The sequence below is a fragment of the Cardiocondyla obscurior genome, linkage group LG11, assembly GCF_019399895.1.
Source record: "Cardiocondyla obscurior isolate alpha-2009 linkage group LG11, Cobs3.1, whole genome shotgun sequence".
NCBI classification, from domain to species: domain Eukaryota; kingdom Metazoa; phylum Arthropoda; class Insecta; order Hymenoptera; family Formicidae; genus Cardiocondyla; species Cardiocondyla obscurior.
This window is the reverse complement of record NC_091874.1, coordinates 5527400-5543387: the sequence shown is the minus strand read 5'-3', so window position 1 is coordinate 5543387 and position 15988 is coordinate 5527400. Positions and strand designations below refer to the sequence as shown.

General features: G+C 38.9%; 1 protein-coding gene across 4 annotated transcripts in view; it reads right to left on the bottom strand.

Annotated features, from left to right (window-relative positions):
* Nucleotides 1-2521: 2521 nt before the first annotated feature.
* The window catches only part of Nachralpha4 (nicotinic acetylcholine receptor alpha4), a 119140-nt gene continuing 105673 nt past the window's right edge, over nt 2522-15988 (bottom strand). For 3 of the 4 annotated variants that reach the window (XM_070663485.1, XM_070663483.1, XM_070663486.1), the window contains exons 9-12: nt 5806-5952; nt 5197-5355; nt 4630-4879; nt 2522-4450 (exon numbers count right to left, since the gene is read on the bottom strand). In XM_070663485.1, coding sequence (XP_070519586.1) covers nt 4256-4450; nt 4630-4879; nt 5197-5355; nt 5806-5952 — 751 coding nt within the window. In that variant the 3' untranslated portion in view covers nt 2522-4255. The remainder of the gene's footprint in view (nt 4451-4629; nt 4880-5196; nt 5356-5805; nt 5953-15988) is intronic. The other variant, XM_070663487.1, reaches the window with a different exon arrangement.

Genomic DNA, 15988 nt, shown 5'->3' with positions numbered 1-15988 from the left:
ACGAATTATTTTGTGCGCGATTTTAAACAAACGGACAAACACGACATTATTACGTTCTATGATTTTGAATTTTGTACGTAAAAAAAAAAAAAAAAAAAAAAAAAAGACCGATATATTTGGTCATACTTTTCTGTGTTAAACGTGATTTTTTTTCTCTCGGATGTGGTAAATTTCGCTCGGTGTATTTAATGCGATACTGTTCAGTGTTTTGTACGTCAGTGTTAAAATAATTCCACGCTCTTTTTTTCGTGACCAAACGCTAATTAATAGCATTTTTTTTAATAGTTCTATATCGAGCATCGGTCGCTAATTGAAACGAAAAAAAAAAAAAACTGCAAAGAGTTGCGCGGGAATTTTTATATCTATTTCTTGTAAATTTGTTTGTAGATGCAATTAATGGTAAAAAGTTGAAACGTATTATGAAATTGTTTGTTACAACAAAAAATGAATACTGCACCAATTACATGTGGAATTTCATAGATAAAAATTGTAACAAATATAAAGGAATATATTATCTTTTATATTCCTTTTTTTTATGACTTTTTTTATTGACTTACGTTATTGGCGTTTTAGTTGCTTGCTTTGATAACATTCAAGTAAGTAAGTTTTATGCAAATATATATAAATTCTCTATTGCTCGAAAAAATTTTTATACGTATATGAGTGAAGATTTTTATACTATTTAATTAACATTTAATAAAAATTACGTAATTTAAAATAAAGAAAAATTACCGAATAAATCGTTTACATAAATTAAATTACTGCTAAAAAAAAGTTTCTAACGTTACTTTAATCAAACGAAGATTAAATTGTATTTCCATGACAAACAATTAAAATTATTTAAGTGTTATAGAGTGACATATACAGTAATGTCTTTTAATGAATATAATATATTAAAAAGCTTCATATAATATTTCGGACAGATACCAATTTTATCTGAAAATTGTAAAAAAGAGTCCAATTATTTATAACTCTTCACTTATGTCTATATCTCGTTATTTACACGGTATTTACATCTTAATCTCGTTAAATATTTTATTATCTTGTTAAATATTTTTTTTTATCTAAATTCACATCACTCCATTCGCTGTATTATTCTTTTTATTCACTCTTGATTTGTAATCTAAGATCATCCTATTGATCGAATATCTCAACTACATCGACTGATTTTCGCAATCGGCGATGTATGTTTACAGGACGTCTACAACTCCATTGCGTTTCATTAATTATTTCACTGTTGACAGCAACAATAAAAAATATTCTTAAAAATATAATACTAAAAACTGGACAACAAGAAACTAACACATATTAAATATATCTGCTTAAAATACTTTTTTACATACGTATGTAAAATATTTAATGTATAAAAAAAAAAAGTATTTTAATGGCATATTAATTTTTGTTGAAAATGTTTGCTAGGAGAATTTAAAATATTCAGAGTTGTATAAAATGTGAAACGCAAGAGTCATCTTATAAATAATATTAATATAATATCTTTTAGGAATTACTTAAAGCTAGCTTCCTTATTTTCTCAGTTCATTGGAAGCTGAAACCGAAACTACAACTTTGACGTGTTATCTCGCCGTATTATTAATTAGGATTTAAATGCCATCTGTTTTCGCTATAAAATCGTCGTGGGCGCGAATATTATCAATCGCGACCATCATTTTATAACAAGTAAATATATAGCTCTATCATAGAAAATGTGTGCGTTGTTTTCCTAACGATCTAGTGCGGAGTAGATTTGTTTCGCTTTTCCTCGCTAGGAGAATAATTCCTCGAGTCTACGATACTAAATGCACGCCTCTTTATTTCCCTCGAGTCTAATACTCCGGCGTTGGACGATTTTCAATCGAGTAGCGATCGCGCACAATATCCGGCATAGATCGATCGATCTCGACCGCTACAGTCAGTCGGGAGAGAAAAAAAAATGTTCCCTCGAGTCTCGACAAGAAAATATTTGCGTAAAGTTCCACCTTCTCGCTGATCCATCCTCGATTGATTGACGATCGAAAGAAGCGATCGTATGCCGGAAACTGTTTCTTAAAACGTAAAACGATCGATGGCCGTCCGAGTAACGGCACAAAAACACTCTTAAAGGCGTTGCGTTTTAATGGCAGTAGTAATGGGGAATCTTTTTATTTCTTCCCCTCGCCGTAATAATAGTAATAATATATATGTATATATTTACAGTTTAACGTACTACAATATTATAACTAGAATGCGCAAAAATTATTATTTAGTTATGACTAAAAGTTTTAAATACGTCGAAGAATCGTTGGTTAATTTTCACCAAGTCTGTAATGTAAATTATATATAAATTGAATTATCGTTAAATATAGAAAAAAAAATTCCTATCTCTAAATTTTTTTAAGTCTGTAATAACTTAACAGAAAGAAAATTTGAGATTCTTCGACGTTGGTTTGCTCACGAACAACAATCCACATGGACGATTCGCGACAGAAGACGATCATTAAATCGCAATGACGAATATTATACATAACGTATTAATTGTAAAAAAAAAAAACACACACACACACGAGAAAAAGCAAAGTAATGAAATGACTTACAGTGACAACGACCACAAACTATGGTATTGAACAGCGTCGATGGTTGTTCAATTCCCTACAACTATCAGCTTTAGAATTCGTATGCTTTACTTGTTCTTACCGTACTATCGGTTATTCTGTATCGTACTCTCACGTGTTTCGCCTTTCGTTACAAAATACAATATATTCTTATTAGGACGAGGTAACGCGAGATGCGCCAGCGACGCAAGATATACGTTCTCTTCTTTGCAAAGAGAACAGCAGAGAGAAGAAAAAAAAATTGTCGATGATAATGCATCGTTTGAAAATAGAAAAGGAAAAAAAAAGATCGAGAAGAGTGTGAAATAATTAAGTGACAGATATAAAAAGGAATATTAAAACTATATAAATATGTGTCAACTAAAGGAGAGATTATTAAAAAGGAAAATTAGTTAATTAAATATCTGTGAGACAGCATTTACGTAATCAAATGCTATTTTGCGTTACCGACGCGTTATCGGCTCGTCTGTCGCTCTAAAATATACATATATATTCGTATAAACGGTTATGTTTTCTAAAATTATCAATTGGTTATACAGTTCGAGTAAGATTACATCCTAAAGTCTGTGTACGACGAGCTGGCTACGCGCTGATTACCTATTTAATCCGCATAATGCGAACGACTTCCGGCTCACGTTTGCAAAGGGTAAAACGCTCACAAAACGCAACTTCCGTCGTTTCGAGCGAAGTATAATTCACGTACAGGTTTGTCGCCATCGGATTGCGGTGATATTGCAGCTTCGCGATTTATTGTAACATGCAGAAGCCGGTAAGCTCCAACTTTAAGTAAATTGCACACACTGCAACAAGCTATAGAATTACCAATATATCGCGTGTATAAAAAAAATAGAAAAAAACAAAGAAGAGAATTTTTACATACTCGTTAATATGAAACGTGTGCAAGATGCCGCGGCAATACGACCGCACTTCGATGTCGTCAACAGTCAAAGCTACTTTTGAATCGGCCGTCTCGTTCTAGATTTATAAATCTACAACGTAGACTGAAATATATAACATTAATTAATTCCGCGTTAGTTCTAATTTACGTCGTGTTCCATTACTCCGAGTACTATTTGAACGATAACTTAGCGCGTTTAGATGAACGACAAGCGGAAATCAAAAGCTCGATCGTTCAGTCCCCGTTCGCGCGGCGAGAAAATTATGCTATAGTGTTGTAACGTAACGTCTGTCAACCTGATGTGTTATCCGATTAAATAGTGGCAGCTTCGTATTACGATTTACTTGAGCAGACTGTGTAGGTGTACGTAGATCTTCCTGCGAGTCTCGCGAACGACGCGCTCTTATTTGGGAGACACCGAATGCAATTTTGTTCAAGCGAACGACGTCGCCCCGAGTTTTCTCCGTTTCTCAGAATTTCGTAACGAACGTCGCCTTCTTTTACACCCTTCTACCGACACCCTTATCGCCGCTAAGCAGACGATTCCGCTCCTCCGATTTTCGTTCCCCTTTCAAAGGAGCTCAGCATCCCACTCACCGTCTTTGAAACCGTCGGTCGTATACGTTTGGTCACTCTTTGCAAAATCGGAGCCCTTTTGCCGTAATTTCGTCGTCGAGGGTAAGGAGATGGAATTTGCGGACACTCCTAAGACCAGATTCGAGCTCTTTGGTCCTTAGTCTTTTTCTACGGTGCAGGGCTCGGGCATGGACTACTGCTGAGGCGGACATTTCATTACTGTTGTAGTTGCAAACTCGTTGAATTTTTTATCGATAGGCACCCGATCGTCGTAGAGAGTGGGCGCTTGCAAAATTATGCCAGCGGTGCCCACCAAAACTGCCAAAGTGAAAATCCAGAGGAACAGGCGGTCCAGCACCATCGCTACGTACTTCCAGTCCTCTTTTACCTGCGCAAAGAAATTTAGCAATTTATATCACTAACTAATTAAAAGATTTTTGATCGACAATAACGAATACTAAAATTTAAACAAACTATGTACGCACAACGAACAAATATGTTACATACATCTTACAAAATTAACATTTTTTAATTAAAAAAATTAATTATTAATTTTGATAAATATACTTTAGTGGAATCTTCGAGCATTTTGGTGTGTTCCGCAATAAAACGCACGCAGATACATGATCTGTGCACTTCCGGTGGACAGCGGGAGTGCGAGAAGGCGGGAGGGCTGCGCAGCACGGGACTCTTGACTTCCTCTATGCCTGCGTCCCCGGAGACCGAGAGATCTTCGCACTCGGTGTGCAACGGTAACGGCGGTAAAGGTGGACCATGAATCAAGCAGCTGCCTCCAAACCTCGCACCGTCTGTAAGGCTAAAGGAATTGGGGAGTACAACTTTGTTAAACATTTCTCTTTTCTTTTTCCTTCTTTTTTTTTTTTTTTTTTTCCGTCTATGAAGCAACGTTTTTATGATCATTATTATAAAAAGGATGAGAGTAAGAATATTTTATAATCATTTTTTTCTGTCCGCTTAAATTTCGAGGACAAGAAGAATGCTTAAACATTTGTTCGTAATTATAAATATTTTTTAAGAAAATAACGAGTCGTTAAAATAAGTAGGAAATCTCGGTAAAGTAACATAAGGATCAAAGAGCTAATTAGCAGAAGCATTTCGTATTGTCATAAATACCTGGAAGGCGAGAGGTCTTCCTTTGACGGAGGACGGCTGTGGAATCTCTTTGGGGTGAGATGTTCTTCGCTGTCTTCTTGAGTCGACGGATGATAAGGATAATAGCAAGTCTTCTCCTTTCCTCTGACGGTCCTCATTAGCACTCTGCCGGAAGTGTACCTGCAAACATAGACAATCGGGCGCGGAATTTTAATGCGGGCGCCACGTCCTGAAAAGCAGCAAGATAGCTGGCAGTGCAACTACAGCCGCGACTAGAATATAAGGTGAAGATGTCGAGTGCAACGTTATTGTTATAATGCAATCTCTGCACAATAAAATCCCTAATTGCAATTTTTATCGCTGGCACGAAAAAGAAACGTGTAAGCTTAGGTTTCGCCCGAGGATTTCTTTACTCATTTAATATCGTTTTTATTTTCTTGCAATTTTTCATATCGAAGTATATAATAAAGAATTAGAAAGTATATTTTATAAAATTAATTTCTTTTAAATAAAATCAAGAAAACGTTGCTTCTTTTACATTACATTTTCCATTAAAAGAATTAATGGATTTCATTTAGTCGTACATTTTTAAATATAATATATTTTCTACGATTATATTTAGATACCAACCTGCTGGTTTCGAATTTATATTGAGGCCTTCTCATGACTAAGAGTCGCGGAAGAATGTGTATGAAAACTCTTTTCACCCAGGGTGCCATTTTGTGTGTTTGTGGTGAACGAAAGTGAACGTTGAGAACGACCACGGTAACGCATATGCTGAAAAAAGAAAAGGCCATAAAGTCAGACTAAATATATTCTATTCGGCATATAAAATTTTTTTACAACGCATTAAATTGTGTAGAGGTAAGATAATTTAAATCCGGGATTTTATAAAAAAATTTTATTTGCTTACGCATGTATTGTAATTAAATTGCTTTATACAAATAGTAATAGCTTCGGTGGTTTTAAAAATCACCGCGAGTTTATTCTAGCGAGCGAAAGCAAATTGCCATAACGTAGAATCAGAATTGATCTCGAAGACAAAACGAAATGTAAATCTCACGAGACTATTCATAACGCTGAGATTTGTTCGGCGATGGGAGATTCTAGCTGAGCAAAGGACAGGTCGCGGTTTAAATTGGATCCTCTTTCTTTGACACGGCTTCGAACCATTTATCGGTTCGGGTTACGTCGCCGTACCGACGTAAATTCTCGGTCCTCACGTCTGTTCGCTTTTTATCATTCTCGACGAGCTCGCGCGTTAGTCATCCCTGCAAAATGTTCCATAATGCTCCCGTATTAAGCATTCTCCAAGCTATCTTCACTCTAAACAAATAATCCTAAACGACGGGACGTGATAAGAAAAACGTTTTTAGTAAAACATTATATTAAAAAAAAATTTCTTTAAAGGATAATTTTTAATTAAAAAAAAGTGAGAGGCATTTATTTGTCTGCAGCAAACGGAGATCTTTTATTTTCTTTCTCAACCCACGCAAAGACATAACATTGTAATAGTTAAATTAATTATCGAGTTAAAATTCGATTTAAATAGGTGTTTAAAAAGGTTGGATCACTTAAAAACAAACATAAAATTAAAAATACTGTTTAAACGTTCAGCTCACAAAGCGGAGTACATTTACGTCCGTAATGCTTTAAGTTTTTCAATTTGCACGTAGCTTAACAGCTACCAATATCTCGGTGCTCCGAAACGGACATTCTTTTCTATTTGTTCGGCAACGTCCGCAATCAGGGGAAGTGCGCAACACCTAAGCGAGATGCCCTGTACATCTCAGGATTCAGCTGCACGGATGGCTGAAGCTCAACCTCGGAGAACGCTGCTACTGATTAATGTGTCACACCTACTGCATCCTCGCAGTGTCCGAAGCTATTAGAAGGTTTCCGCACACACCCACACGTAGGAGGAAAGGAGGAATCTATACGTACATATATACCAACACGGACACAAAGAATACACGTGGCTTCCACTCAAACAACGACCCGCATGCTGTCGGCCCAATTCGCCAATTTGCTGACTCCCTCGTCTTCAAGGAGACTCGCCGCTTTTCTCTCCGTTGCCCAAGTAGATCGCGTCATCGATTCGATCGGGGATGCGTCTTAAGGCATGAGATGCTATACGCGAACCTCTGTGGAAACACGTTTAACGTCCCCCACGTCGATAATGGGTGACACTCGAGACTCGCTTTCAAGTTTCGAAATCGGTGAACTCGAAACGTCGTTTTCCACATCCGCGGTTCAATGTTATTTGAGTTTTAAATTTCCCTTCTCAGCGGATCTATAACTCATTCCTGGCTGCTGCTAACGTTTCATACATTTTTACTTGTGTACTTTGGGTGAGTAATATTATTTTTTTTACTCGCTTAAAAGAAAAAGAAAAAAGATTTTTGCACCACGTAGAAGAGCATCTTCTTTAACGAAAAGCTCAATATTAAATATTTTCTTGGAAATAATAACTTGCGATGGCTGTTGGATGACTGTTACGTTTAAGCAGTTTCTTTTCTTTATTTCTCTTCTTCTTTTTTTTTTCCCTCTCATTGAGGGCTAAATCCGCTCTAGAGGTAAGCAATCTTCATCTCGCGTTCGTCCGGGCTCGACTTGGCCGCGTAATCCAGAGAAATATTGCAAATTCGAGAGCTACCGGAGAGTAAAAAGCCTTTCGCTGTTCTAAGACGTTCGCGGACGTGGAATGAATCGTGAAATCGCAGGACGCTTCTCCGCCGATTCTCCAAGGAAAGAACCATTAAGTCTCGGATGCTCGTAGTCTATTGCTCGCATTTGCCGTTGTGTATCTGAGAAGAAATATGTTCCACTTGCTCGCCATGGTACGCGCTGTGCGATCCAACGCATTTACAGCCAATTTGCGTACTTTGCGTTTAAATTAAAATCGCTTTAGCCATGTTGACAGAGTTCGGTAATAAAAAGAAAAAGTCTGAAAGAACGTCGCTTTTGTTGTCCGTAAAAAGAAAAAATTAAATGATGATATTACGTTCTACACGCAAAGCTCTCCTAACGCGGAAAATACGATCGTGCGTGCGATTTCTTCATGAAGGAACGCGAATGTGACGAAAGAAACGCTTTCGATCTTCGCTGCGAATCGGTCGTGTCATGCTGAGGAAGCGATGTTACACAAATTTCTAAGTCGCTTCATCATCGTCGACCATCAGTCACGAAGAAAAGAATGTTGGATGAGACGAGAGTGGGAGGGAGGAGGGAGAAAAAAAAACTTTGTAAGAAAAAATACAGAAGGTGAAATGCGAAGAAACGTGGAAAGAAACTTATAAAAAAACGAATGCGAGAGATTGAGGAAAGAAAAAGTGCCGGTTTAAGTGATACGAGCGTAAAATTGTCCGACAATCCCGGTGATACTGATTTAAAACGTTTCCTTATCTGCAGTATAAAATACACGTTACACAGTGCGCGAACAATAAACTATGTAATCTATGTAAGGTTTTATATTTTTCATGATTTGATAAATTTAAAAAGGACTGCACAAATATACAAATTAAAATGTTTTGAGCCTTTCGGAGCGATATATTCTCCGAAGCGACGAACGGAGGCCGTAACTGCGAAGCTTTAGCAGGTTCTGCGGCCAAGGCGGCTAAGGCAGGATATGTAACCTACATCCGTATGATGCATTACACCGGCGTACTTCCGGCCCTCGCGCGTTTTCTTCGTCTCCACGCCCTTTCGGCGAGATCGAAATATTTCTTCGCGGGATTCTCCGGACCGGGACTCGCGAGTCTGTGTGACCTACTTCGCAAAATTCATGCGCAACCGGCACGTACTGTCTCGCGGCCGTAGATCTTCAGGGCGACGACCGCATGAATTGTAATCACGTTCGAAAAAGCCGCTCACGTATCTCGGGCACGTAGACCGGCAAGTGACCGGAAGGGAAGGCACCTACGGCGTCTCGCCCGGCCAAACTGCAACGAGAAGTTTCTGCGGCGCGGGACCGTGAGACGCCTCTCAACAAAGTTACCAGAAGAAAAAGGGAGAAAGGGACAGGTAAGTACCGCATACTCTGTTTTTTTGCCGTTCCGTTATATCCCGCCTGAAGATACCGAGGAGCGATTAAAGTTACCGGCGCTATCGAGAGCGAGTACCTTGAGAATCATGACGCACTTTGTGCATCATATTGTTCGTTGTACTAATGTGAGAAAAAGTTAATTCCTTGAAACTTCGAATCGGGCAATCGTACGCTAGTATTTTATATAAAATAATACTATCGTTCAAACAGAACATTTCTACATTATCGTGCCGAGTGAACACTCGGCAATGAGCATTGAAATTAAATGTTTAATTAAAATTAATGTGATTTCTTAATAGCGGCGCGTGCGGCTTACCGATAATTTAATTAAAGTTTCCAAATTCATGAGATCATCTTCGCTCTTTGCAAAATTGATGCGGCACAACGTACAGAATTTTATTTCCGTTCGCATTTTAAATGGAATCATCCCGCGATGTAAGAATGTTCATATTTACCGATGCACGCGTATCCGCCGTTATCCGTCAGCAAATATTGAATTCGCAAATGAAACGTAAACGTATTAATTCAGGTTAATGCATTCCGGTTGGTGTGGTCTCGAGGTCTTTAGCGAAATTATTTATCGACCGCCGCAACATCGCAGCGAAATTGCATCGTGCTTCGGAGCTGTAGCGGGATTCATTATATCACGATTGAATATATAAAAGACAATACAAACGTGGAAATAAATCGATAAAAACAATGCTCTGATATCTGATTTTCAAACTGATTTATTTAAAAGCATAGAAAAAATTTATCCCAACACTGTACAATCGAATATCGACGAATCCTTTATATACATGTAAATTTTATTTTACATTGTTACACGTGTAAAAAAAAACATATAAAATTTTGCGAGAATCTTAAGAATAATATCTTTAAATATACTTTTAATATTAGGTAAGAATTAAAATGTTGAAATGCGTTATTCAGAAAATCTTTTAAAAAGAGAGTGTGGAACTAAAAGCTTGCTTTTGTGCATCGTACTGCTATGAGAAACAGAAAGGTGCGAGGAAACAGTAGCACGATTCAAGGATCGCAAAAGTTCGGCCGTTTAGTGCGTCGATCGACGTCATGATGAGCCCTGCGGCCGAGGTCCGAACTTGTTTAAAGTTTGGATGCGGTCCTATCAGTAGTGCAGACACGTAGAAACTTTCTCGCCCTTTTCGCTCGGCTTTCTTCTTCCATTGCATTGTCCACCGAGCAACGTCGGCTTGCCGGACGATGTATCGGCTCGTAGCTTGCCTTTCATTCTCCGCATGGCATTTCTTGCTTCGTTTTTCGCATCGATGGCGAGGCGACTCAGTTCCGAACTTGTTCGGAATATTTTTCCACGCTGGTCATATCGGATGCCGCCGGGCAATAATGTTTTTTAAGCTGGTCCCTCGCGTGATAATAAATCCCGTACGATCGGTATTGAATATTTAATAACGCAGTAAATCCCATGAGCATCATTGCGACATCGATAGGGATCTGGTAATTTCATTTAATGCGATGCCGCGTTTTCATTTAAAAAATGATTAAACCTCACATGGGTTAATAAAGTGTCGGTTGTAAAATATGTTTAGACCATTCGTGATGTTTTGTTAATAGTTTAATTAATAAAAAAATATTGGTAAAAATATCTGGATGTTGCTACGTAGGCCGTTTTTATAAACGCGATTGCTGAAGTTGCAGATTGGCCACAGATTAATTCCAGGAGATTGTAAGAATTTTACTTCGATAATGAGCAACGCGTTACTTATATCGTTATTCATTTATATTTGTCATAAATCTTCTTGTCACGAGCCAGTATCGGTTTCGAGAAGTGCTTCGTCGTTTTACTCGCTCAATCACTGTAGCTGGCGTCTAAGAAGAACGATGGCCATTCGGAGAAGAACGTACCATCTTTTATTCCTATCTTTTTGCCCTATCAATCCGCGCTTGAATTTAACCCGTTGTGATTCGACTGTCCATCGGGCTCGCATACGAAATTCCGCATACGAATGCACATTCTCTCCCGATCTCTTTTCCATTGGCGAACATTTCTATAAATTTTCGGCAAAGATGTTAAGTAAATTGCTATTAAAAATTATTTCTAGAAGAACAGAAATATCAGCATTAACGTAAACGTTAATTTACAATAACGTCATTAGTTTATTCTATTGAAAAATTTTCTAACTGTCTCTTCTTCCAGTTCTACTATTTTTAACACTCGTAATTAATATATGACGTAAATGCATTCTCCTTTTTTTTTAAATTATTTTTTTAATACCAAGGTATCTTTCCTGTGCTTTTTCATGTCGTTTTTAAGATCCTTGAAAGTGAATCGACGTTTACGCCTCGTCGCCTTCTCTTCGCATTTTGACATAAAGACGCCGTCGCGCGAACGAAACTTTTAATAGAGAGGTTGACAACGTCGCTGCCGCTTACAAGCGTGACAAGTCGGAGAGAGCGGCACTCAAGACGATGAAATTTACTTAGCAAGAGTAACGACATCACTGTCCACTCGGAAAAGACACTCGACGAACAGGAGCAAGTCAGATATCAGAGAATAACGAAATACGGGAGATTATCTAAATCTAAATCGTGCATTCAGCTCTAATGAGATAAGATTTCAACGGCAATCAATTTATACGAATGCTCGCCAAAAGTTATTAAAATAAAAAACCATTAATCAACGATTTGAAGTAAATTGCAAATAATTTAAATTTAATCTCGCAAAATATTTGTGTTATCACAAATAAATTTGCAATCGTAAATCAGTTTATAATACGAGCTCTCACATTGTTTTACGTTCCCATAAATTATTATATATAGATATCGCTGTTCTTTCAACGTATCGGCATCTGCTATTTCAAAGTTAGTTTGAGATATCGTTGAGTTCTATTCGCAAAGTTTCGCGCCATAGAAAATTTTGTTATTGGGAAAAGTTATGATTTATTTCCATTTATTAATCGATCAAACAGTAACATATTGCGTCACACAATCAATAATATTATATTATATTGCACCATAAAATTGGCCTTCTGTCTCTCGTAGAGTTTACGAATTTTGTCATGTGCAGGATTTCATGACGACATTTATATATAAAACAAAAAAAAATAAATTACGAAAAAATCTTAAAGAAGGTGCCGGTACAAGAAACGCATCAAACGTAATAAAAAGGTTAATGGCTCTGCCTCGTTAAGGTAAGCAAGCTTTAACAAATTCGCCGCGCGAAATAAATCCTCTCGGTAAGTCTCGCTGTTTGGTTTAATCGCGCAGTAAATTTACGTTGACGTTAATATCTCTGTGTTCGTAAATTCTTGCGGTAATTTTAGTACTCATTATAAATCGTCCTAAATCACATTATCACGAAAAGAATAGACGCATGTGCCATTCTCGGGGCATCATTAAAACCGATTTTAAGACAGTTTGAGTTTAATTATCGAGGCTCTTCGATTTCCCGGGAGACACTGCATTGTGATTGCGCAAACGGGAATGCAACGATTTATTTATAGCGAAAGCATTTTCCATCGCGATTGTAAAATCCCGACAAGTTGCGTGATTTTACCTCGACCATTTACGAACATCCATTTGCATTTCACACGCGAAATGTCACGTCTATAAAGCACGGGTACGTATATATTGCACATTGCCATAAATTAGAAAGTTTCATCGAGTTTTATCGATGCTTTGGCCCAAAATTTACAAGCAATAATTTAAAAATTACTTTGCAATTAAAATTTCAAGTATACTACCGTGTCTCTTCTAATTTCATCTATCTTCATATCATCGAGACAACGTTTTAGAAAATTTGTAGACCCTCTATTACGCGGACATAATTTCTATTATAATTTAAATTTCATACCAGAGACGAACGAGGTAGTTCGTGCGGGCGACGCAAGCGGCGGGAGGGCGCACACGGTCGGCGTCTCTTTCCTCTTCCTTTCCTCCTCCGGACGTTCAAGCATTCAGATGTGCGCGGAAACGTTTCATCCGTAACCGAAGAAATTCGTGTAATCGGTGGACTAGGAGACGTAATCCGGCGCGAGGACTCTCTCCCATCCATCCTCCGCACGCAGAGAGCATCCGCAACCACTTTTTTCCCTTCCAAGTAAGTCCAATAGCCTCATTTACGCGGATATAATTTTCGCGTCTCTTTGTCGAACAATCGGAGCTCGGTGAAAGTCAGACGTTGCGAACGAGAACCGTGGTGTAGTTAGCATCCGTACAATCGCGACAGATTCGATGTAACACCGAAAGAATATTCACCGTAAAATCTTACAGCGCGTTACTAGCGTACGTACGGGATTCAGCGGCAGTAGGCACTGGGAGAGGGGAGCGCGGGGAGTGGAAACGGTGCGCGCTAGGCGGCTAGCAGCGGCCCGATCCCCTTCCATTCCGTCTCCGGCAGTCGCGCAGTTCACACTTCCGTAAGAGACTCTCCGTAGTATTGAAGGAATCGGTGGTCTCGAAAACGTAATCTCGTGTTCTTGCTTAGGTATGAGCCTCGCACAAGCGACTTTTATATCTTTGCGATGCATTAACGCTAGTTAGATTAACGTTTGATTTATAATTCTTTTTACAGTGCGCTCAGCTGCGCAAGAGTGAGACGGAGGAGAAAAGAAAGAGACGGACAACGTCGGCTAGTGCGGGAACGCGCGGGGCAGATGGGGCGAGGGGTCGCCGACCATGTTACCTCATTTCCGCTTGCCGGCTATTTTACTTTACTTCCGGTTGCCGATATTCGAGCAGCTCACCCGCACGCAGGAGACGCTCCATCTGTATGGGAGGAATTTCGCGTAACCGATGAACCAGGAGGCGCAATCCAGCGCGAGGACTCTCTCCCATTCAACCTCCACACGCAGAGAGCATCCGCAACCCTTCTTTTCCCTTCTAAGTAAGTCATATCCTCATTTACGCGGACATAATTTTTGCGTTCGTTTGTCGTTTGATCGTAGCACAGTAATATGCTGCAAACAAATATCGCGGCGTAGTCAGTGCTTGTACATTCGTGATAGATTTAGAGTATTAACGAAAGAACATTCGTCTTAAAATTTTTCAGCATAAAATCAGTGGACGTGTGGGATTCAGCGACGATAGGCGCCGGAGGAGAGCGCGGGGAGAGGAAAGGGTGCGTGCTAGCGACGACTGGCCCGTTCTCCTTGCAGCGGTCATACAGCGTACACACACGGCGGCGAGCTGTGTATGCAAAGCGAACATTGGAATGTTCTGCCATCGCCCAGCACCAAAATACACACGAATCGACGGTAAGAATAATGTATACATGTAGAGTATATGTGAAGCGAAATACTTATTGCGAATATTACGTTTTATACATACGTACGCTTTACGCATACGTCCTCGTCACGATAAGTGGCTCAATATTCTGTAATGCTAATGAGTTAAATTCTTTTTTGTTTTAGATTGAGTGTTAAAACAGGACCGGCGAAGGATGATCAGCCCGACTACTGACGGACAGTCTGAGAGGAGGAGCAGGCCCGGGACGGGCATCTTGCGTCAACGGAGCAACTCTTAGGTAAGAACGAGTTTTTTAATTGAAATCTTTATTGAAAAAAAAAAAGTTTTTTTTTATTAACGTTATTAACTAATATTATACCGGTGTCTACATTAATATTTGTCTATTTTATGTTACAGCCACCGCCTGAAATCAACAACTCCGTTGTTCATGCTGATTGGTGAGTCGCCTAATTTTTTTTTTTTGCAATTCGTATTTATGATTTCTTGAAAAATAGTGCACGCAAAGCGTGCGCATGGTTTCTCCTAGTAAAAATAAAAATTGCGTAATAAAGACATTATTTAAAATAATTATCGCAGGCAGGTGTCGATTCTATTGTATTAAATTATTTCACGGTTCTGTCGCTTTCGTATTACGACGTATTAGTGCACGTGGCAAGTCGGAGCACGTACACGTTGCGGAAGTACAATATCGTGTACAGAACGCAGCTGCGCGTTTCAGAAAACTCATACTTTTCGTACGAACACCGTGACGTTTCTCCTAGCAGCATTTGTGGGATCATCCCTTACGAGTTTCGCTTATCGCGGAAAGGATTGCCGTGTCCTCGTGCACGCCGCGATTGGGGGGGAGGGACGCAAAGGGGTAGCACCAGTCAACCGCAATCCGAGATAAACCTCGATAGGTAGCGCACGTAAGGATTTGTAGCCACCTATAGTTATATTCCCCGGACGGATTTTCGGCGCTATCATTTGCTCCGAGCTTCAATGAACTTACTCGATAACGAGACAAACGGTTAGCAAGTTTTCCTTGGGAAATTAAATTTGACATAGCAGTCTAAAAAATTTTGCGTTATAGAACCAAAGGAAATAATTAATATTTTAAAATCAAATGTAAGCGGATGCTAAATACCTTAAAATTTGTTTAATAGTAAAATTGCGTATCGTTGTGTACATTGATACATGAGAGAGCAAAAGTGAATATTTTGGTTGGCATAAAATATCTCTCTCACATACACTATTCCTTTATTTTCGTTCCCTCCGATCTGTGAAATCGGCAAATATCCTGCGCTATTTGGAACGGTGAACACGAATTGAAGTAGGGCATTAGATATTATCTATAGATATGTAATGATTCTAAAAATGGGACGCGGATAAAAAGTGCCTCGGACTATAAATCCGTTACGTATTGAAAAAGGTAGCGTTTCTGTCGCTCGTTTTTATTTTCCAACTCTTCGCACTGAAAATTGTTCACTCGCTTGGGTAGCAATTTAGACCGAAAGTAGTTCGAGCTATCTCCTTGCCTGACGAGAATGAGGAAACGAAAGTGAT